Source organism: Berghia stephanieae, chromosome 8 (assembly GCF_034508935.2).
Source record: "Berghia stephanieae isolate SIO BIC M18660-M18661 chromosome 8, UCSD_Bste_1.3, whole genome shotgun sequence".
Taxonomy (NCBI): domain Eukaryota; kingdom Metazoa; phylum Mollusca; class Gastropoda; order Nudibranchia; family Aeolidiidae; genus Berghia; species Berghia stephanieae.
The window spans coordinates 15322796-15346687 of record NC_088367.1 but is presented as its reverse complement, the minus strand read 5'-3'; the positions used below and the strand labels follow the sequence as shown (position 1 = coordinate 15346687).

Here is a 23892-nt window from a genome sequence, read left to right as displayed (position 1 = left end):
TATATATATATATACATATATATATATATATATATATATATATATATATATATATATATATATATATGACCGGATCATCTTTGCCCAACCACTGTAAATAGGCTAGAACCGCCACTGCATTCCTTCTGGAATGCTGCAGTACGCAGGGCCTAAAAAAAAAACATTATTCGGGAGAAATTTATTTTTAGGGTCTATTCCAAAGGTAAGATTGGAAAAACCCAGGCGTCTGCTGCAGTGCAGCGCCGCAAAATGAGCTAGGTTGAGGTGACTTTGCTCAAGGTCACACAGCGCGGCAGTTGTAGTCGATACCTTCAGGCACTCTGCCCCCTATGAATAGTTGCACCTGGAACTAATAGAGCAGTAAAGTTAGGTGCCCCAAACGTAAACAAAGGTCGAGAAGCACGTGGCAAACCACATGTTCCTGTCTTGACAGCTCACGTTCCAATGTAAATAATAGAAAAAAATAACCTTTAAAATTTGGCTGTTAGGTGGCAAAAGAAACACATATTCCTAAATACTCGATCATGCATCAAATAATGTCTAGATATGGATATTTTATGGAACAAAAGGTAAAATTTTCTAAAATTTATCAAAAGTTACAGTCTATCTATTTTTAGACCAGAGCAAATTATTGCGCTGGTGTGAACAAAACGAGAATTATTCGGAGCCTGATTTTCATAATAATTTAGCCTTATATTATTATTTCTGCAACTGTTAGATTTTATGTAAACATATTTTCAATACTGAAAGTGTATTGCCTACAACGCAAACTACAAAATTGGGAGACCTATATTGTGCCTAAATTATTCCGGTCCCTAACGGAAATCACTAGCAACTTGTTATTGTTTACGTTTGGGGCACCTAACTTTACTGCTCTATACTCAACTGTTTTGCATTCGGTCAAAAAGTCGGGACGCAATTGCAAAGATTCTCTTTTTATTTATTTATGATACAGTACTACTCGCTATAGCACGCCGAAATCCAGTACGTTCTCCTATACGGCACGCTGGAGCTGTGTGACCAAAACTTATCTATATGATAAATTGTTACCTCACATGAATAGCAAGATAACGATTATGTTCCCAACCTACAGCGATCGACGAACGACGTGGAAGAAAAAGGAAGATTTGTCCTCAGTCGTCTTAGGACAGATCTTCGTTTTCGTCTGCGTCGTTCGTCGATTGCTGTAGGTTGGGAACATAATCGTTAACTTACTTATCTTGGAATCTAGCACACTTTTTTGGCTTCTCCCAAGAGCATGCTAGAATCCAGAGAGCACTTTATATAAATAGATACCATTTTTTTATGAATAAAGTATATAATATTATCATTATTATTATTATTATTATTATTATTATTATTATTATTATTATTATTATTATTATTATTATTATTATTATTATTATTATTATTATTATTATTATTATTATTATTATTATTATTATTATTATTATTATTATTAAAAGATCTAGTTTTAAAAATGCTAAAATGCGAATCTTATTGTTAACTACAAAAATATATGCGAAATATTCTTGCTAAGAGTTTTTTTATCTACTCATTTTTGTTTCTCGGATGAAAGAGTGACTGTCGGTGTCGGGAGTGTCGGATTGTTTGCAGTTTGTAACCTTGCGAAAGAAGTGAAACGATGGCGGCAGTAATTGTGGCGAATGCCTCCAAAAATCTTTTTGGGCGTATGTTGTTACTTTTTATTATTTCTCTTAAGTGATGCTACGATTAATTATGTAATGTTGGCAATTATCGAGCCTTGCTTTCTGTCTCTTATTTGACTAAGAAGTTTGAAATTTGAAGGCAAGGCGAGGCGAAGTGGAGAAGAAAGTGGAAAGCAGCAGATAAACTCAAAGCCAATTCGACATCCGAAACTCGGGTGTATAAGTATAGTGTCCCCAACAGACAATTTGAGACATGAAACTCGGTTGTAAATTGTCACCAGATAATTCGACACCCGAAACTTAGGTGATCGGTGTCTCCCTCGGGGGACCTTCCATAAGCTACTACATCCCAAGTAATAAGTATTCTTGAACTTGAAGTAGGCACTTGCAAGAATTTTTCAAAATAGTGATGTCGGTATTAATTTAGCGTAGAAAAATAAAGGGGAGTGAAACATTTACTAAAGTGAAAAAATTATTGCTCTATCTCAACTAGAGAGGTGGGCCTTTGGCCTACCAACCTCCGCTGCACGTCCAACTCGCCTTGAGCATGCATTCACGTAAAATATAAAGATTTTTTAAAAAAACCTACCTCTGTTCAAAAACTAGCATCTTTCACCTTTCTAAGAAACATTTTGATTTTTCAGAACTTTAGTTCGTTAAAAAATACCGGCCAGTCTGACCCGTTGAGTCGAATGAAAACGAAATTTTGTTGTTTACACGGTTCAAAGGAAATGCCGTAAATAAGCTTTCATGGACTTCCTGTGTTGTTTTTACAGTGTCACGTGACCGTTTTGAGAAATTTGTCGTCTGCTACAAATAATTAGACCGGTAGGGGGTAGATATTTTCGTTGGAGCAGAGAAAAAGTGAGTATTATTTCTTGGACTTGTAGAGAGGCCTAGGGTCCACCAGCAGTCAAGTTTATTGAATAAAAGAAAAAAAGGCCTTTTTACTGCACTAATGCACCAAATTGCATACCTATCTATGGACACTTTGTTCCGTATCTTTTTCCCAATAAACTTTTTTAAAAACCTGGGGCCAGGGTTGCTAGTTTGGCCTCCTGGTGGCCAAATTTGAGAAATTTGGCCTTTTCCCAAGCCATTTGGCCTCCCAAAATTTGGTTTGGCCACTTGGCCTCCTTTAACCAACTTTTTGGCTTCCTCTGACTTTCCCCGTTATATCGTTTTACTCTGGTACCGGTAAAACTTATTTTATTTGGCAATCTAAATATCTAAATGCAACACGTGCTAACGCCACAGATTGCATTTGCTAATGCTTCTATATATACGAATTTTCCTTATCCTATCTAAATTGTTTAACAAATCTAAAGAGTTTTCGCGAGGCTAAGGTGGGTTTGGTGGTATTTGGGCTCCTGCCGAGGAATCTGGCCTCTTGCTATAGCTAGTTTGGTCTCTTACTCAAAAATGATCTGGCAACCCTGCCTGGCTAGGCGGTACCTTGATAACAGAAACGATACCCACACGATTTCGCGAGGAATTAATCATGAAAACAATTAGGATATAATTTCAACACAACTTTTGAAATTCATCAAGGATTGTCCATTACCGAATGTTTTTTGATAGAAAACAAATGCATCTTCAAATCTAAACTGCTTTTGACGGTAAGCGGTAAGTTTTTTATTTATTTTTCGGTCCAAACGAATGATTTATCCTGGTATAGAAGCTAAGTATTGGTAACACCGGCGCAGCTCTCTAGTTAAAAAGTTATGACCTTTTATGTGGTGAAAAATCTCTATAGAAGCATCATAGGAAAATATGTGACCAAAACACAGCAACCCAATGGATAATCAAGTATAATTCAGAAACGGCTTCAGATACAACTTTGAAATTTTTACATGTGGTAATTCAACATCTCTGTAATACATTGCAAACAGAAAAATAATTATTTAATGAGAGAGAAAGGTATAGTTTAGAGCTGAAACAACTGAAATCAAGGAAAAATAGATCACGACATGCAAATGAATGACCTATTGGAATTTTGGAAAAGTCGACAATTAAATATTTATTCATATGTAGATAGTGTGGCGATCTCCGTTTCCTACGAACTACGAAGACTTACCACATACTGCTGACTGCAAGACTACTCTACACGCCAGATCAGACATAACGTAAACACGAGAGAACTCATTAAATTTATAAAATTCACTACACATTGCTTTCATTGTTTGTTGTTTCCAGTAAAGTAGATGCTACATTGGTGACCCCGACTTAAAACAACTTAAGAGATAGGTATATATTATTATTATTACTATTTACCAGTTCAACTCTTCACAAGAACATAATAATAATAAACATGTCTATCGACGCCATAGCATTGAAATTGCCCACATTCTGGACCACTTGTCCTTCAGCGTGGTTTGCACAAAGCGAGGCACAATTTGCCTTACGCGATATAGCAAGCGATGAAACAAAGTACTACTATGTAGTGGCTGCCTTAGACTTAGACACAGCAACTAGAGCCCTTGCTATTCTATCATCACCACCCAAGGAAGGTAAATATGAAACACTGAAAAACTTCCTGCTGTCTGCGTTCGGCCTTTCGGAAACAGAGAGAGCGGAATCTCTACTCAACATGAATGGTTTGGGTGACTTAAAGCCATCTGAGTTAATGGACAGGATGTTAGTGCTCCTCGGCAAACACAAGCCCTGTCTGCTCTTCAGACAGTTATTCTTAAGACAACTTCCAGCAAACATCAGACTTCCATTAGCAAACTCGTCCAACCTGGATGATTACAGGGCACTTGCCAGAGAAGCTGACAATTTTTTCTACGCTGCTCACTCAAACTCTAACTCCTTTTCAATTTCTCATACTACTTGTGAAGTTGACACACCAACCATGACCAGTGAAATAGATTCCCTCTGCTGGTACCATCAACGGTTTGGTTCAAATGCCCGTCGATGTGCACAAACATGCAAACTCTTCAATTCATTTAAGAAAAACAAAAAGAACCAGGGAAACGCCAAGCCGGGTCAACAGTAAATTCTGCTGTCGACCCGGATTCTTACTCAGCCAACGCGCCCACATCAAAAAATCTCCAACTCATCGTCGTAGATGAAAATTCAAACCGACGTTTTTTAGTAGATACTGGAGCTCAAGTATCTGTCACACCCGCCTCTGCGCCAGACAAAAGCTTGGGTTCCTCTGATCTCGCATTACAAGCTGCTAATGGTTCTACAATAAAAACATACGGATGCTTCGAAACTAACATACGTATTGGATCGCGTTCATTCAATGCACGACTTATCAAAGCTGATGTCAAACGTCCCCTACTTGGAGCAGATTTTCTACGTCATCATAATCTGCTTGTGGATATTCGTGGTCGACGCCTTATCGACGCTGAAACGTTTTCGCACGTACCTTGTTCAGTAAGTTCAGTTTGCGCAAACGCCGAACTCTCACCACTCGAGCCGAACTGCAATACATTCAGAAAATTATTGAATAACTATCCAGAACTACTTCAACCAACATTTTCAACGGCAACTGTGAAACATGGCGTGCAACATTTCATCACAACCAAAGGTCGCCCAGTATTCGCACGTGCTTGTCGCCTGGCTCCAGAAAAACTCTTGTGTGCAAAAAAAGAATTTTTGGAAATGGAGAAAATGGGCATAATTCAAAAATCAAAGAGCCCTTGGGCTTCCCCATTACACATGGTCCCCAAGGCTGATGGCACAATGCGTCCCTGCGGAGATTTTCGTCGACTTAACGATGCTACTATACCAGATCGATATCCTGTCCCACACATTCATGATTTTACAGCAAACTTAGACGGTAAGATCATCTTCGCGAAGATCGACCTTGTCAGAGGATACCACCAAATTCCAGTCGCTCCAGAAGACGTCCCAAAAACGGCAGTGATAACCCCTTTCGGCTTTTGGGAGTTCTTAAGAATGCCATTTGGATTTTAAAATGCAGCACAAGCATTCCAACGTTTAATGGACTCCATTTTACAAGATTTAGACTGCGTATTTTGTTATTTAGACGACATTCTGGTTGCAAGTTCAACTGAGGCAGAACACATGGAACATCTCAAAATTGTATTCGAAAGACTTAGAAACCAAGGCCTCGTTATCCGTCTTGAGAAATGTCTTTTCGGTGTGAGATCTCTTAACTTCCTTGGCCATCACATCTCGCATTCTGGATCTGTCCCAATGGCGACAAAAATTGAGGCTGTTAAACAATTTCCACAACCAAAAACCATCAAGTCACTTCAAGAGTTCCTCGGGATGTTGAATTTTTACCATCATTTCATTCCGAGACTAGCTGAAATACTTCGACCCCTATATAGTGCTTTGAAAGTCAAAAAACAACGTCAAGCACTTACGTGGACGCAAGAAATGTTGAAAGCCTTTACTGACGGTAAAAATGCACTAAGTAACGCTACAATGTTAGCCCATCCTTGCTTGAACTCACTTTAACGTCTGACGCCTCTGACCAAGCTGTGGGCGCTGTCCTTGAACAACTTAATCATCAAGGTAATTGGGAACCATTGGCATTTTTCAGCAGGCAGTTACGTAAACCTGAACAGAAATACAGTACCTTTGATAGGGAGTTGCTTGGCATTCACTTAGCCATCCGTCATTTCCGTTTCATCATTGAAGGGAGACAATTCGCTATTTTTACTGACCATAAACCATTAATCCATGCCATGTCCAAATCAACTGAACCATGGTCAGCTCGTCAACAAAGGCACTTATCTGCCATATCCGAGTTCACAACTGACATCCGACACATTTCTGGAAAAAACAACACTGTCGCAGATTGTCTCTCAAGAGCAGTTACAAACTCAGTCTCAATTGGCATCGACTATCAAGCTATGGCGGAATCCCAAGAAAATAGCATTGACATACAGGCTTACAAAACTGCATTAACAAGCCTCAAAATCGTCAAAACATCCGTTGACTCGGGTCCAGAGTTAATTTGTGACATCTCAACTGGCTACCCAAGACCTATCGTTCCTACCGACTTCAGAAGACCGGTTTTCGAAATTATTCACAATATGAGTCATCCTGGAGTTAAGGCCACAGTCAGACTTATCAGCAAGAAGTTTATCTGGCATGGTCTTAAGAAAGAAGTGTCAGCATGGGTTAAGCAATGTCACAACTGCCAATCTTCGAAAATTCAAAAACATATACGAGCACCGTTAGAAACATTCCATGTCCCAGGAAAGCGATTCTCACATATAAACATTGACCTCGTTGGACCATTACCTCAGTCAAGGGGGTTTACCCATCTCCTTACTATAATTGACAGGAACACCCGATGGCCTGAGGCAATACCGTTACAAACCACAACAACAGAAGAATGTGCAAAAGCCCTGATCTCCAATTGGATCTCGCGGTTTGGTATTCCTGTTGATATGACTTCTGACAGGGCTCACAATTTACATCCACGCTATGGAAACAGATGGCCAGTCAACTTGGTGTGCAGATTCATCACACAACTGCGTATCACCCTCAGTCCAACGGCATGATTGAACGGTTTCATCGGTCCTTGAAATCATCCCTCAAAGCTCGTCTAATAACTCCAAATTGGGTGGATGAGCTACCTTGGGTTCTGCTTGGTTTAAGAACTGCACCTAAGGATGATATCGGTCATTCTTCAGCTGAATTAGTATACGGAGAACCTTTAACAATCCCTGGAGAGTTTATACCTGACCATCCTTCAGACTTCCACGCTAAAGACTTTTTGGCAACCTTTCGGCAAAACATGTCCCTTCATTCACCACGGCCAACACATCATCACGGCTATCATCAAACAAATTTACCCAAGAACTTGATGTCAGCAAAATATGTTTACATCCGTGTTGACACCCACCGAGGACCCCTTCAGAAGCCGTATACAGGTCCCTATGTTGTCATAACCCCTGGAGATAAACAATTCCTGATCGATGTTGGTGGCAAAGCAGAACGGATTTCGAACGACCGACTTAAACCTGCATTTGTCGATTCTACGCAACCAGTTTCCCTTGCCACCCCACCTCGTCGTGGACGCCCACCGAATACGAACAGAAAGTTATCGAACAGAAACATACAAAACTCCCGTACTGCTTCTGATGATACTAACGTAGTGTCTACTAAGAAGCTATCTCGCTCAGGACGTACCATTAAACGACCTCGGTACTACGAAGATGACTAGTCCGTGTTTGGGGGGGCATGTGTGGCGATCTCCGTTTCCTACGAACTATGAAGACTTACCACATACTGCTGACTGCAAGACTACTCTACACGCCAGATCAGACATAACGTAAACACGAGAGAACTCATTAAATTTATAAAATTCACTACACATTGCTTTCATTGTTTGTTGTTTCCAGTAAAGTAGATGCTACAATAGACCAAATACACCACTGAATCGGCGTCATTTAGTTGTTCACTTTGAACTTTTCAAAATGAAAATAGACCTCATAAAAGCAAAGATATGGACTGATAAATGTTTGAGGTGGTGTATCAGTGTTTAAAATGGTCGAAAATAGGTGATTTTAAAAACTTCCGCTCCCCCGTTCCGCTAAATTGGACAGACGTCCGTCAAATGATGAAAAACGTCAAAATCAACAGTGAAAAATCAATCGGAAAAAAAAGGAAGAGAATTGTAAATTATAAAATGAATGCATGGACATGAAAACGCCAATTAATTGAATAATTTAAAACAAAAATAACTTCCATAAATGGAATATTTTGTAAGATATAAAAATGTAAAGTTTTGATGTGGATTGACGAAGTTATCTCTCAAACCCAGCAGACGACAGGAAGTGAATCAGTATAAGAAAATGGCAGCTTCTGTAAACAATCGAGGCCAATTACTGTTTTTTGGGGAGCTCTAACTTTTGAGTGCAAACATATTTTGCTCTGAAATTTTTAGAGAAGCTACTTTAATATGTATCTCAGATGGACTTTTTTTTATTAAGAAGGACCATCTCTGGTTTAAAAGTTATAAGCGTTTAAACACATATACTCTCTTTACGCAAAGATTTCTCAAAATCATGATATAGGAAGATAATAATATTAGCATCATTGTATGCAGAATTTTATGCCCTTTCTAATGATATATAATACATGCCATTTCATTCCACTGAGAAAGAAGAATGAGCATTTTAAAATCACTCCTAAATTTTTTCCTCTCAAAAACGGAAACAGAAATCCTCGCCTGTTTTCAACTCGCGAGAGCTACTTCTTGCAAGTGTCTAATTCTTGTTCTTCTAGAATTGGGGAGGGGGAAAACTTTTTTTTTAAAAGTCTCCCCCCCCCCCCTCCCAACCCCCCATACTAGAAGTTCTAGTGTAGGGGGTTTGGGAGGGGGGGGGGGGAGGAGACTTAAAAAAAAAGTTTCCCCCCTCCCAAACCCCCTACTAGAACAAGAATACTTGTTGGGATGTAGTAGCTTATGGAAGGTCTCCCGTTTCAAATACACCAACTCGCAATTTCTACCACTCTCTGTTTGTCTCTCACTCTCAAAAACAAACAAACCATCAACTATGCATGCACGAGCACCTCCGCCCTCTCTTTCTCTCCATCAAATTCTCACATATATAATATAAACCAACACTCCCCTCCCTTGCCCCATCTTTCCCCCCTCCCCTCCCTTGCCCCATCTTTCCTCCCTCACCTCGTCTTTCTCTCTCTCTCTCTCTCTCTCTCTCTATCTCTCTCTCTCTCTCTCTCTCTCTATCCTCTCTCTCTCTCTCTCTCTCTCTCTCTCTCTCTCTCTCTCTCTCTCTCTCTCTCTCTATCTCTCTCTCTCTCTCTCTCTCTCTATCCTCTCCCTCTCCTATCACACAAATGTGCACATATTTTCATCATATTATCATTTGTAGTTGTAGTGAGTAATATTTTGCTTTGATTTGAGAGAATTTTCATGACAACAATGAACCCATAACAATTTGGGTTTATTATCAGACCTACAAATAAGTAGACATCTCACAATCACACCTATATCTCAAGCACTCCATGCTTTCAGACTCCGTCCAACATGGAGAACACACACTTGGTCCAATTCTCACTACATTCTGTATATTTGTATAGACTATAGACCATTTCTTTGTTTTGTCATCGTCCATTCTTTGTATTGTTTCATTCCGAAACCTTTTTATTTTCACATTCACATTCAATCGTTAGTCCCAGACAACCCCTTTAGCCCTACCACTATGTTAATCTAAATTCACATGACAGAAGTTGATGTGGGTATCTAATTCTCAACATGCGCATCTGCAACTCGGGTGTCGAATGATCTGATGACAAAATGCACCTGAGTTTCGGGTGTTGAATAACACTCCATTAGAATTATTCTATTTATTTAACTCTAAACACCATCTATAAAATTAATGTTGAGCTTAATGCAAATCAGTCCAGAAAAATAGAAAAGAAGACAATAGACTTGAGCTGTTAAAATCGGAAGGTAGAACACAGATGTCACAGTGTGAAATACCTATTACAAAAACCATCACCCAGAAAAATGTTGTAATTGAGTTATTGGTTGAGTTAAAACTGCATTGTGAGACATAATGACAATGAGTAAGATTTCATAGTGATAGAGTTCAAGAGACATAATTAAAAATCAAAGCAACCCCCCCCCCCCCCCCCCTTCCCCTTGAAAATAAAAAAAAACAACAAAAAACCAAAACAAACAAATTTGTATTATTATTATAACCATCTGAGATTACTGGAGTTGGAGTGCATTACAATAGAGTGATTCACAGCAGTACAGTATCGTAATCTTAGGGTAGTAAAGCACTAATCACATATCTGTAGCTTGCCACAATTTCTCATTTCAGGCCTCGTTTAGATCACTTTCATTGGAATATGTTTTGATATAGGACATATTCACAAGAGTATGATTACTTACTGACTTACAGTAGAATGATAGTATGATAATAACAATAACCGCCAATTTAAATGCTCTACTTGATACAATTCCTTTTTATTATCCTTATATCTTCATTTTACAATATTGTGGTGGGAAGACAGCAAAATCTTTATTCCTGAAAGTCCTCATTATATCTTTTTTTAAAAATTCAGCCAATTTTCTTTCCAAGGACACCATTTCTTGACTATTGAAAACAGGATGATATTTGAGATTTCTGTAAAATCACATTCATTACAAAAACCTGCCCAAGTAATGCCGTTTCAGCCTGTGTTGCTGTGATCATTGTCATTCACATTCATTGACTAGAATCTAAAACTGGTCTTGATAGCTTGTTTTGTTAACAAAAAATAATTGATGTTAATAATACTAATGTAAATCATTTATATCGCGCCTATTCCATATTACAAACAACTCTAGGTGCCTTTTCAATACAAACATCAAAGCTACGATAACTGGTCATACACTAAACATGCTTAAGACATTCATATCATGGAAAATAATCCATAAACAGAAACTGGTTTTAATCTATCATATTTCCTAATTAAATAAGTCTTGCTATTTGTCTTTTTTTTCAGATATGTTGAAGGGAATAAAAATTGATTGTTATACCAGTCATGGAAAGAATGAAAAAAAAAAGAAAAAGAAACTAAGATTCTTAGTTTTTTACACTTGTCTTTTACTATTTTTCCTTGACTATCATTTTCATACCCAACATTTGGTTTTGTTTAATAAATTAAATTTTTACTTTGTTATTTTTATTATTCACAGAGAAGTCATTAGCTTTATTGCCAAGAGCTACGAGTTGTGTCGTGTGCCAAAACCGTGATGCGTCTGATATAGCTGCCATGAAAAGAGGCACTGGGGGAAGATCATCTTTCTCTGGAATTGTTGCCACAGTATTTGGATCTACTGGATTTTTAGGTCGTTATGTCGTCAATAGGCTTGGTATGTTTCAGCAACTGTCAACACTATTATCAATAATTCATTTTAACTATTTTGAATACCTTATTTTTAAATTTTTAGCAATGCTGGATCATGTTACTTTTCAGGAGAATGTCTTCAGCTCTCATTTGCTGTTTTTATTCTTTCCCTTTTCTTCATAGCGATTCACCTGCATCTTTTTTTTAATCATCATTCCCTATTTTCTTTTGAGATCCATGCTTGTCACAGATTTCAAAGGGAATGAATGATTATTCAGATTTCAGTTTTTGCCATAGAAGATGTTTCAACATCTAAATTATTCCATTCAATATTTCATGAAAAAAATTCATGTTTGAATTTAGTTTTTTAATTTATTGTCGTAAGGCATAAGTTACTTTGATGATCAACCTACAAGAAGAATGTTTTGTATTTTATTGTCTGAGATTGGTTTTGAACAGACACTTATGTACATTTGCTATTTCTCTTTATCTTTTTCAGGTAAAATTGGATCTCAAGTCATCATCCCTTATCGATCAGATGCCTATGATGTTGAGCGTTTGCGCATGTGTGGAGATTTGGGACAAATTTTATTTTTTGTAAGTTTTCATAACCTATAGATATCAATTTTTTGAGAATGGTTGACATAATGGAGTTGTGTTACTGAAAATAACTCTTTTCATCTGATTAGCAAACAAATTGAAATAAATAACAAATTTATAAATATTTTAAGCAAATGAATCGTCAGAGCTATTAATATGAAGAAACAAAACAATCATAATACTTTGGAATTTACTAATTGCAATTTCAAATGCAACAATATACATATGAATAATAGTGGTTTTAGTTTCCATCAAAGGGAGGTGGTTACTCTTATCCTTTTTCCTCAGTTGCCATCAAATTTCTTAAATTATTGGCTAAAGTCTAGAAGTAAATAAATTGAATTGAATCGATAATGATTTTATTTATTAGTATTAGTTGTCTGTTGTAAGAGATGCCAATTTATTTAATTCATGCCTATGAACATTTGATTAAAAAAACCTGTACCAGACTAACTGGTCAGCTGACAGCCTCAGACTATCACCTACTTTTAGGAACTTTGAAGTTCAAACTTAGGACATACAGAGAAAATTGCGAGCGACCTCACCACAAATTTGATACCCAAAAACTTAAAGAACAATACAACAAGAACATATTTAGCATCTGCTTACGAAATAGATTTGAGCTTTTAGAAAATCTTTTTGAGGAAGCAAGCCTTGAAGAACACTGGACTTGTCTGAAGAACACCTGGAATGAAGCTTGCCCAGAAACACTTAGTAGAAAATCAAGAAATGACAAAGTTTGGCTTTCAAATAAAACTTAGGAGGATCTTGTTAATGAAAGGAAAACACTTAAACTGGAAACAAATCAATGTCAGAGTAATGAAGAAAAGAATGATCTGAAAAATGAATACTACATTGTAAACAAAAAAAAAAGTCAAGAGAAGAGCAAAAAAGACAAAAGGATATTATTCAATGTCTTAGCTACTGAAGTAGAAGGTCTGGCAAAAGATACTTTAAAACCTTGTACAATATCACTGTACTTTAAAACATTGTACGATATCACTGAAACAGGCAAGGACTGTAAAAGATTGAAACGGCCAACCTCTCACAGCAGAAATAGAACAGAGAAATTGATGGATGGAACATTTCAGAGAACTCCTAAATCGGGCTCCATCTGACACAACCCCAGAAATATGATGATAAGAAAAGAAATTTGAGAACTGTTATCATTTCATGAGGGTGAAACATTATATCTTCTATTCAGCATTTAGTGTTTCCATCCTGGATTTAATTACTGATAAGATTTGGTGCCTTCTTGATAATGTTAAGCTTGCTTGTTTCCTCTGAAAAATCATGCCTTATTATCAACAACCATTAAAATGATTCATTCCAGTCTAAGCACGAGTACTGTTCCTTTGATTTAAAAAAAGATCTGTTCTTGTTAAGATGTTGTAGGCTAAGACACAAAATCCAACCTGAATCTTATCACATACATTTGTGACATGATGATCTGTCAGATTTTAGGAGTGTGCAAATTACTTTGTCCTAATTATTGTAGAAGCTGTGGTTCTCTTGCATGTCATTACTTCATTTTTTATGCATTCTTAACAATGTGTAATGCATCAATGAAAAAGTAGAAGGTTAAAAAGGTTGGGTTTTTTTTTTGTTTTTTTTTTTTTATGAAATGAAAGTTTCAGGTTACACATAACTGTGGGTACATATGAAATATAATATTATGTTATAATAATGGGGGGATGGCCAAGTGGATACGGTATTGCACTCGCACCTGCAGGTCCATGAGCACGGAATATAATCCCTGTTGCTCACTTTGTAGTGTTTTACTGAGACAGTCCATAGTTTATCACTATTTTTTTTTATAGATAAACCCTTGGTATGAATAAAGGAAATTTTATTTTACAGTGGTTACCAGTAAAAAATGTATGATGCAATTTTGAAATATATATTGACACTTGTGATGGTTTTCTTTCTTTGATTTCCACATTATAACAGCCATTTCAATTGAGAGATGAGTCATCAATACGGAAAACTGTCCAGTACTCAAATGTGGTCATAAACCTAATTGGGAGGGAGTTTGAAACCAAGTAAGCAGTTTAAACAGTCAATCTATTGTAGAACCAATTAATATCACTGTTGTCTTTTGATTTTGATAAAACCCTTGCATGCTTCGTCTCTCTCTCTCTCTCTCTCTCTCTCTCTCTCTCTCTCTCTCTCTCTCTCTCTCTCTCTCTCTCTCTCTCTCTCTCTCTATCTCTCTCTCTCTGTCTCTCTCTCTCTCTCTCTCTCTCTCTCTCTCTCTCTCTCTCTCTCTCTCTCTCTCTCTCTCTCTCTCTCTCTCTCTCTTTTATAGAATGAATCTAAACCAGAATCGCATTTCATTTGATATTTTCAATAGTGCGGAGCGGTCCCAAGCATGTTTAGGACCGCCGGTTCTACGGTCCCTGGGAAATGTGAACCGTAAGGACCGGTTCGAACCGGTTCTTTTTCGACATTGGCCATTCACAAGGATCGTGGGACCGTTAATGAACCGGTTCTTTTTCGACATTGGCCAATCACAAGGCATCCTTGGGACTGTCATACGATAGGAACCGGTCCTGCAGTAGATGGCTGTAGAACCGCTAAGTGTAAGTGAGAGCGGAGAAGGCGTGTTGCCTCAAAACATGAAAATAGTGCTATAACACTATCCATTAAGCATGTGTTTGTGTGTGTGTGTGTGTGTGTGTGTGTGTGTGTGTGTGTGTGTCTGCGAAGATTGATGGAGCGGGTCGGGTCAATGTTAGGGAGTGAAAGGAAAAGGGATTGTTAATATTTTGTGTCTGTGACATGCTGGACCAAAAGTATGGGAAGTGGGAAGAGTTTGTTTTCATTTTTTAAATTATTTTGGGGGGGGGGGGGGGGGGGGTTGTTGTTGTCTCCATTCCTTTTTTCTCTTTTCGTGCGGCTATGTGGTCTTGTGGTATGACACTCGCTTTCGGATCGGAAGGTCCTGGGTTCGAGCGTCGCTCTGCGCCTAGTTTAGTCCTTGAAAGACTCTTTACTCACATCCTATCACCGTACTCAGGTGTAAAATGAGTATCTGGTCGTCAACATTCTCTGTCGGAAAAAATTGTATCATCGCCTAACAGGCGTCATGTCTCGTTCTACATGTTACGTGTTGCTTTGCTATTTGTCAGGGACCCATTGTAAAGCGCTTTGAGCACATTTAGTGGATATTGCGCTATATAAAAGCTCACGTTTTTTGTTTCTTTTTTAATAAAAAAAAAATTCTATCTTTGGATAGGACGCTGTCTATCCCAAAGTACTTTTTGCCAGATCTAAACTCAGCTACCCATTCACTGCTGAATAGACAGAGATCAGAAGAAAAAAAAGCTCGACTACACCGGGGATCAATCTCTGGCCCCTTGCATGTAAAGAGAGTGCTCTATCAACTGAGCTATCAGGCCCCCCAAATAATCTAATGGAGGTTTTTAAAAATACAGACCTTATAATTGTTATTTTTGAAGAAGGCTATAGTATGTGAAACTTGTATCATTTGATTAGTTAAAACACCAAGCGAAATATAAATATTAGTGTATCATCAAATGACAACAATGCGATAGAAAGGAGTGGTGACAACAGATAGCCAAAAGAAAAAAATCGGACCAGCTAGGTTCGAAACACACACACGAATACACACAAACACACATCTTATAGTAGTCACATTCATTTCAAAGAATAACCCATTAGAGAAGAGGGGTGATGTCGTCAAAATAGTTCATTGTCATTGTGATCATTAGTGTGTAGTAAATTAGGAAATTTACCCCGTAATGGAATCGTCCAAGGCGTCTCGCGGCCCTTCTTACCCCACCACACACACAGGAGGGCATATGTGCAAGAGGGGGTTGGTGTGATTAATTAAGTGGGATGGGTGGTTAGGCGAACGACCTAGGCAAAAGAACGGAGAAAATGACAGAGTAAAGACAGTAAAGACTGGGACCGTTCAAATAGAAAGATAAGAAGTGAACCGCCAACGGTTTGTGACATTGGGACCGGTCCTCCGGTCCCAGCTAATGAACCGTGGGACCGGTTCTTGGGACTGGTCCTCAACGCGGCACTAATTTTCAATGATTCAAATTACAAAACTATGTTATTGTTAGCTGAAAGAAGATTTAAGACAGAATCATGTTATGTTCCCTCCGGTATTTTCCTCGGCTAGTATATTCTTTCCATGGCTTTCCACAGAAATTTCAAGTACCATGATGTGCACGTCGATGGAGCCCGAAGATTGGCCAGGATTGCTAAAGAATGTGGGGTGGAAAAATTTGTTCACGTGTCTCACCTCAATGCCAACAAAGATATACAGAAAATCTGGTCTGGGTCTAAATACCTGAAGACCAAGTATGAGTCAGAGCTGGCAGTGAGAGAAGAATTTCCAGAAGCTATCATTTTTAAACCCGCCGACATGCACGGGGATGAAGATATGTTCCTCAATTACTTGGCTGGGAAATGTAAGATTTTGTCAGTCTGACACTTTGATTATGAAAATCAGTTGTAGATTTGTTAAGTTACTCACCTTTGGTTTGAGTGGTCAATATGGTTGGATTAGTTTTGTTTTTTTTGTTTGTTTTTTTTGTATGGTTGGATAAGTTAAATACCCTTTGAACTATCTGTGCTCTAATATTCAGTTAAAAAATGGAAAATTTCAACTTATTCAACAATTTTATTTCAAGCATTATTATTTTTCTCTCCTTTGGTATTATTATAATCAGTGACGTCCATCTGTGAAATCATAGTTGTGCATTTTTCTCAATTGTATGATTTCCTTTATAATCAATTTGAAATATTGAGTCTTTTTGAGTCTGAGGCGATTTTCACAAACAGTAGAATATGCATATTAAAATGATAAATTCTTCTATTGCTTTTATTTTATCAGAGTAAATAAAGTCTGGGAGCAGGAGAGGTTTCAAATGATACTAAATTCATGATGATTTTTTAATAATATTTATTTTTGCTCTTTCAGCAAGATCAGATTTTCTTCGTACTCGCATTGGACTTTGGAAGAAAGGAGAACAAACCATCAAACAACCTGTCTATGTAAGCATTATTAGAATGAAAATGCAATTAACATCTTGATATATCTCGTCTCTGATTTTCTTTTTATTTCCTTTTTTTTTTTTTTAGATTAATTACCTATTAACAAGCATGATTTAACTCATTTAGTACTATTTTTAAATCAGCAGTGGCAAAATGTCAACACTTGTGAACGACAATGGCATGTCCAGGAAATGTAGCAAATGTGTAAGCCTACTCAGTTGATATTATATGACTTTGAGAGGGTGATCATTTGTTGCCTTTGTGTTTATAAATAGATATTGAAAATATTTAGAAGTGATGATGTGCCTTGTCTTGACCCTCCTTGCTTAGCCTCAATATCAGTTTTGTATTGAATAAAAATAAGGTTGATGGAATGTTTAATCAATAAGCAAATATCCAAATTTAGCAACGAGTGTATAGATACAAATGATTTTTTTATGGGTGGGGTTCCTGACGTCCTATAGTAGGCAGGGAGGTCCTTGCTATGTCTTCTATCCCTCTGTATCTGTTTTCCAATTGCTTCTGTCTTTGACTTGGAATGAGATTACAAACCACAATTATAAACAGCCTCTCGGAATCAATTGGTCTAAGAATTCACCCTACAAAGTCAAAGGTCTTAAGGATAGGTACGTATCAGGGAGCAGATCAAAGTAAAAGATCAGGAACTTGAAGATATAGACACTTTCTGCTATCTCGGGAGTTTCATTGACAAGGATGGTGGCATGCAAGCAGAGGTGAAAGCGCAAATAGGAAAAGCACGGGCTGCATTCACATTTTTGAACAGAGTTTGGAGAGCTAAAGCTAAGACTTTTTTCAACTCAAACGTGAAGTCTGTCCTACTGTATGGATGTGAAACTTGGAATGCATCACAGGCATGTATAAGGAGGGTACAGATTTTCGTTAACAGGTGCATGCATAAGCCACTCAGAATAAAATGGATGGGTAGAATTAAAAATGAAGAAGTATGGAAAAGAACTCAGCAGAAACCAGTGGGAGAGGAAATAGGAAGAAGACGATGGAGGTGGATTGGACACACCCTTAGAAAGAATGACTCCACTATAACAAAGAAAGTATTGGACTGGAACCCTCAGGGCAGAAGATCAAGGGAAAGGCCACGAGTAACATGGAGAAGAATTAAAGAAGCTGATATACAGAGAAGTGATAAGTCATGAAACGAGATAAAAAAAAGTTAGCTCAGGATAGAGAAGGATAGAAACTTTTTGTCTGTGACCAAACCCTGACCCAGGGTGAAAAAGGCAATGATTATGATGATGATGATGAAACTAAGTACACCGATAGTGTGCTCTTGGAATCTACATCTGTTCCCTGTTTGAATCATTTCCCCTTGTCTTACTTTTTCCTTAAGTCCTTTTAATTGTACATCTAGAATGTTTTTACTCTCCAATTTTCTTCCTTTTTACTGGCGCTGATATGACTTAAATGTGTTGCAAGCGCCGTAAAACCCTTAAAAACAAAAACAAATGATTTTTTATGAGCAATTCTTATAAGTCCCTTTTAACTACTTACTTTAAACACAATTCTAGATCTCATCTACTATTCTGTATCACATATCAATAATACTGATTGCCATTCATTCTGCCCACCAACAATTAGACTGAAAAGTACATCACCTCACCTCATACAAAAATTCTCTTAACTGAGTCTGGCTTATCATGACAGTTGAGACATATTATTCATTAATCGTTCAATCATGTTACTTATTGGCCTTCATGGTTATTTCTGTTTAAAATGTATACCTTAATGATTTTATTCAGGTTGGGGACGTAGCTGGCGGAATTGTGGCAGCCCTGAAAAACCCAGAGGTGATTGGTCGGGACATTGAGTGTGTTGGGTGAGTTGATTTTTGTTATAATGATGCCAGATGAATACAGAATAAAGATATTGCAGTTTCAAAAAGCTGAACCTGGGATCCAATTGATACAACAACCACCACTTGGCTGAAAGAGATAGAGATAGGTCGGCGAGCAGATGCAGGTCACTGAGCTATCCACCCATACAATTAACTGCCGCGAGTGAGAGCAAAGAAATCTAGAGTGGAAGATATGCAATGAAATATAGGGCTGTGTGACGAGTATTTACTTCTTATTAAGGCTACTAGAGTCAAGAGGACACCAATTCTGTTGCCCATTTCTAGACGCTCTTTGTGACCTTGAATGATGCAACCTGGTTTTTTCCAGACTGGGTTCTTTTTTATGAGGGCATTAGTTGGATGTGACGCTGAATATTTTCCTGTGAGAGATGATTTTAATCAGTTTATGCAGTAGCTGTATATTCATATGATAAACTGATTTTATAAGCTCTTTTTTATGAATTTGCTGTGTTTCAAGTATTAGAAACTGATTCTATAAGCCCCGTTAATGTTTGCATTTGTTGTGTTTTAGTAATAGAAAACGATTTTATAAACCCTGTCAATCAATGTTTGCATTTGTTATGTTTGAAGTATTAGAAAATGATTTTATAAGCCCTGTCCATCAATGTATGCAGTAACTGTATATTAGTATTAGAAACTGATTTTAGTAGCCCTGTTAATCAATTAGCTGTGTATTAGTATTAGAATTCTGTGTTCATATGAGATTTTGGATGGTCATCTTATAGATAATTTCAATTTCGTTTTCTTTAAAAAGCCATTTCATTTAACCTTTCAGCCCCCAGAGATATTACATGGCAGACATTGTTGATTACATCATCCGTGTATTGAGGAGAGAGGATGAAATGAAGAGAGTGGAATTATCACCTATAGTGAAGTAAGAATGACTAGAATTGTTTATTATGTAATTTTGAAATATAATGTTATGTTAAAATAATAGATTAAAATAAACATATTATTTTCTGGAGGATATCATATATAAGAGCAAAGCTTTATAAAAAGTTGCTGTGAAAAAATGTACAAAAATTACAGTGCTTTTGCTTGTTAATTTCATAGTTACATTTGACTTTTATTTTTGAAAGATTGTTTGAGAATTGTTTAATGAATACTCGTTAAGAGGGGGAAAATAATTTGCTTTGTTGTTAATTTTAGTCATTAATAAACCAACTGTAGCATCAAATGAGGAATCTGTACATCAAGTCGTGTACAGTAATAAAGTCAAGCAACATTGATTGTGGTCAAAGACAAGATGAATGACAATGTAACCACACTGACCCCAGCATTATGTTCTTGAATCACGCACTTATCACTCATCGCCCAAATTGATTCAGGTGTGAATACATTCTTTGTCAAATGCAGTAAAGGATATCTTAAGACAACTAGTATAATAAGGGACTTGCAGTGTATAAAATCTGAATGTGTTTTCATATGGTCTGTTTTAAGAATTTAATTGATCATTTTAAGTAATACAATGATAATATTCAAGATTTAAAAAAAAGAACAAAGAAAAAAAAAAAGAAGGAAAAAAATCCATTGCAAGAAACAAACGTAGATTTTTTTCTTTTTGTTTTATTCACACCTCTTCTTAAATACGTCACATAAAGAAGTTTAGCTGGTTTATTTTATTTTTTCCCCCCACTAATCTTGGAGGCTGTTAAACTCAAGACTCACAGGCTATCACAAAATTATTCCCCCCCCCCCCCCCCCCAAAAGGTACAAACAGATTTCTTACAAATAAATTTAACAGTCATATTTTTAGGTCATATATTTTTTGATTTTCTCTGTGTCTCTTACAGGTTAAAGGCAAGGGCATTTGACCTTTTCACGACAAGATCTTGGTATAACATGGAGAAGCTAGAGAGGGTAAGTCAGCCACCATTTATTAGTTTGAGAAGAAACTTGTGATGAGAATGTAATGTAACCCGATTCATCCTAGCAGGATTAAGTTAGACTTGTAGTATAACAAAATGGTGTAAGTGGGTGCGTGGGTTAGTTAGATTGAAAGCGGATGGGAAAAATAAAGGTTAGCCTCAGAATAAACAATGGCTTTTTAAACATTTTTTTTCTTTTTTCTTTCCATTGTTTTTACTCATCAAAATTATTTCCCTTAAAGCATAGTAACCTTGTAGTGATAATGGTAACAATAATATTAATGAATAATAATAATAATGATAATTATAATAACGATAATATGCAACTATCATATAAAATAACTTGTAAAAAGAAAATTACCCTTGGAATATTTAACCTCCTCTGAGTTTTAATCCTATTGTTGTATAATGGGGATAATTAGAAGTTGGTACAATGACGAACATCTGAAAATGAACAATAAAATTGCATATCTTGCTAGTGTTGTCATCGAACAATGCAATTTACTGTCTCTCAGATTCCCCCAAAAAATCATTAACAGCTCTTACAGAAAAACATTTCATAAATATCTGTATACTTTATGATAGTTTCCCTAATGGTCAGTTTGGTAATAAATGCCTTTTTATTGGGTGGGTTGTTAGCCTAATAATTCACTCTTGCTAATAACCCTAAATGTTGCCATCTTTTCTCTTTTAGTCACTATGCTTAAACCAAAATATGTCTAAAACATACTAAAATAAATAACTTTATTCCTTGAATTGAGGTTTTATTTTTTTTTCTAAACTTGATTATTCTTGTTCTCAGGAGGCCATAACAGACTGGACCAATTCCAATAACCTGTCTCTAGAAGACCTTGGGATACAACTCACACCTCTTGATGAAAGAATCTACTTTCAGCTCCATCGCCTCCGCAAAAATGCCTACTACTCTGAGGACCTTGGTGAATTTGCCGATCCAGCTCCACCACTCACAGCAGAACACTACCAGCCTGTCAAAAGCACTATTTAATCATAGTATAGTATATTGTCATTAATAGAAATGGAACTCTTTTTGTTGTGTGATTTAAAAAGAAACAAGAAATTAAAAATATGTTGACTGAGTGATTATGAGTCGGTTATAACATTAGTTTGGAATGGTTTGTGATAAAAACTTATGTTAATTATTTACTCATATTACTCATGTTATTAAAAATGCCATTACTTCAAAAGTTTAGTAAGTATATTCTTATTTATCTATATTTTTTTTATTGTTGGCTAATAGAGGACTTTCCTCATCTTATTACTGACAATTTCTAAATTTATTTAAGTATTTGTGATAGAAGAATGAGAAGAAATTAGTAACAATACAAATTGCTGTGAAGCAGTGAAAGTTAAATGAAGTTTGTTTAAGATTACATTTGTACATAATGTATTTTTTCTCTATGTAGCTTTGGGATTGTCTTTGAGAAAATTTGTTTTCTTCTGTTTTTGCTATATGTTGTATGAGCGTGACTGTTTTTAAATTAGATGCAAAAGAGCCCCTTGCATTGTGTCAATCTAAATATAAAAATCATTTTATGTAAAAAAAATAAATGAATAAATAAAACTAAAAAATGCATGTCTTTTCGCTTTATTCACTCATCCATTGATTGCAAACACAAGGGGCCAAGCGGTGAATTAATAAGGAGGGTGAGACAGTGTTGCTCATTAAAATGATGCGATTACTTCCTTTTCTTGGCACGTGTGTGGAAGGGCATTTTCATGAAGAAACAATACATGTTCCATCTCCAAAGCCGGTCTAACTCGACGAATTCTTGCTTTCAGTTGCTTCAAGGTCTATTTGTACCGTTCAGAGTTGACAGTGGCTCCGCTCCCTGTGGTAGGAAATCAACAAGGATTATACCTCTAATGTCCCAAAACACTGTTGACATAATTTTCCCAGCTGATTTCTCAGCTTTGATGTTCTTGATCTGTGGGGAAAAGGGATGTTGCCATTCCAATAATTGTGTCAACTCGGGTTCAACCCACCTAAATCACTGCCTCTACAAAATGCCTGGGGTTTATAGACTTTACCAATGCATTTAAAAATGTTACGTGAGATTTCGTCTTCGGAAACAAGAACTTCAATGATAGCTTTCTGACATCCATAGGAGCAACCACTTTGAACTGTCATAACTTTGTCAAAATTTGACAGAATTAAAATTTTAAATTTTTGTTTCAAAGGTTAGATGTATAAGTTCAATTGAGCCAAATATGACGTCACATGAAAAAGAAATGAACTCAGTAGGAGACTTGTCCCATTTTTTCTTTGACTCACCCTCGTACATTGTGTCTGTACATAAAGTATCTCCCTGATTTAATACTCTTATTTTAAATTGGGGTCCTGTGATAGCTTAGTTGTTAGGGCACTTGCTGCACATGTAAAGGGACTGAGATCGATTCTGGGTGAAGTTAAGATTTTTTTCTGCCCCCTTTCCCCCTGTCCACCCAGCAGTGATTGGGTAGCTGGGTGTGTCAGATCTGGTGGATTGGGTGGGTTCCTGACCTCCCATGTAGGCAGGGAGGTACTTACTGTGTCTTCTATCCCCTTATATCTGTTTTCCAACATGCTTTCTTTGTCTTAGGATGAGATTACTTGGTTTTGTCCTGACCCTGGCTGAGAGGTAACAGTCAAATGTATAGATAGTTTTGGGAGATATTTTTTTTCCTTATAAATCATCTCTGTTATGCACTGTATTATGTTTTGTATACATAATATTTGTGAACATTTGAGTGTATTCTTCTTAGTGGGGACCTGTGCTTGTGTATGGATGAAACTTTGAGGTGATCTCAAATTAAGTACTTTGATAGTGTGCTCTTGGAATCTACATCTGTTCCTATTTGAATCAATTCCCAATTGTCTTACCTTTTCTTGAGTGCCTTATTTGTAATGCTAGAACTGTTTACTATCCCATTTTCTTCCTTTTTACTGGTGCGGATGTGTTGCAAGCACCGTAAAACCCTTAAAAACAAACAAAAAAAACCCCCAAAAAACAAGGTCTGGTGGAAAGTGCTT

At 36.8% G+C, this 23892-nt stretch overlaps 1 protein-coding gene across 1 annotated transcript; it reads left to right on the top strand.

Moving 5' to 3' along the window:
• The first annotated feature begins 1563 nt into the window (after nt 1-1563).
• Nucleotides 1564-22451, top strand: LOC144978231 (NADH dehydrogenase [ubiquinone] 1 alpha subcomplex subunit 9, mitochondrial-like). Its single transcript, XM_078924038.1, has 10 exons — nt 1564-1691; nt 11320-11496; nt 11971-12068; nt 14022-14113; nt 16251-16516; nt 17029-17102; nt 18878-18954; nt 19769-19867; nt 20787-20853; nt 21664-22451. The coding sequence occupies exons 1-10, from the start codon at nt 1646-1648 to the stop codon at nt 21865-21867; spliced, it is 1200 nt and encodes a 399-aa protein (XP_078780164.1). The 5' UTR covers nt 1564-1645; the 3' UTR covers nt 21868-22451.
• The last annotated feature ends 1441 nt before the right edge of the window (nt 22452-23892 follow it).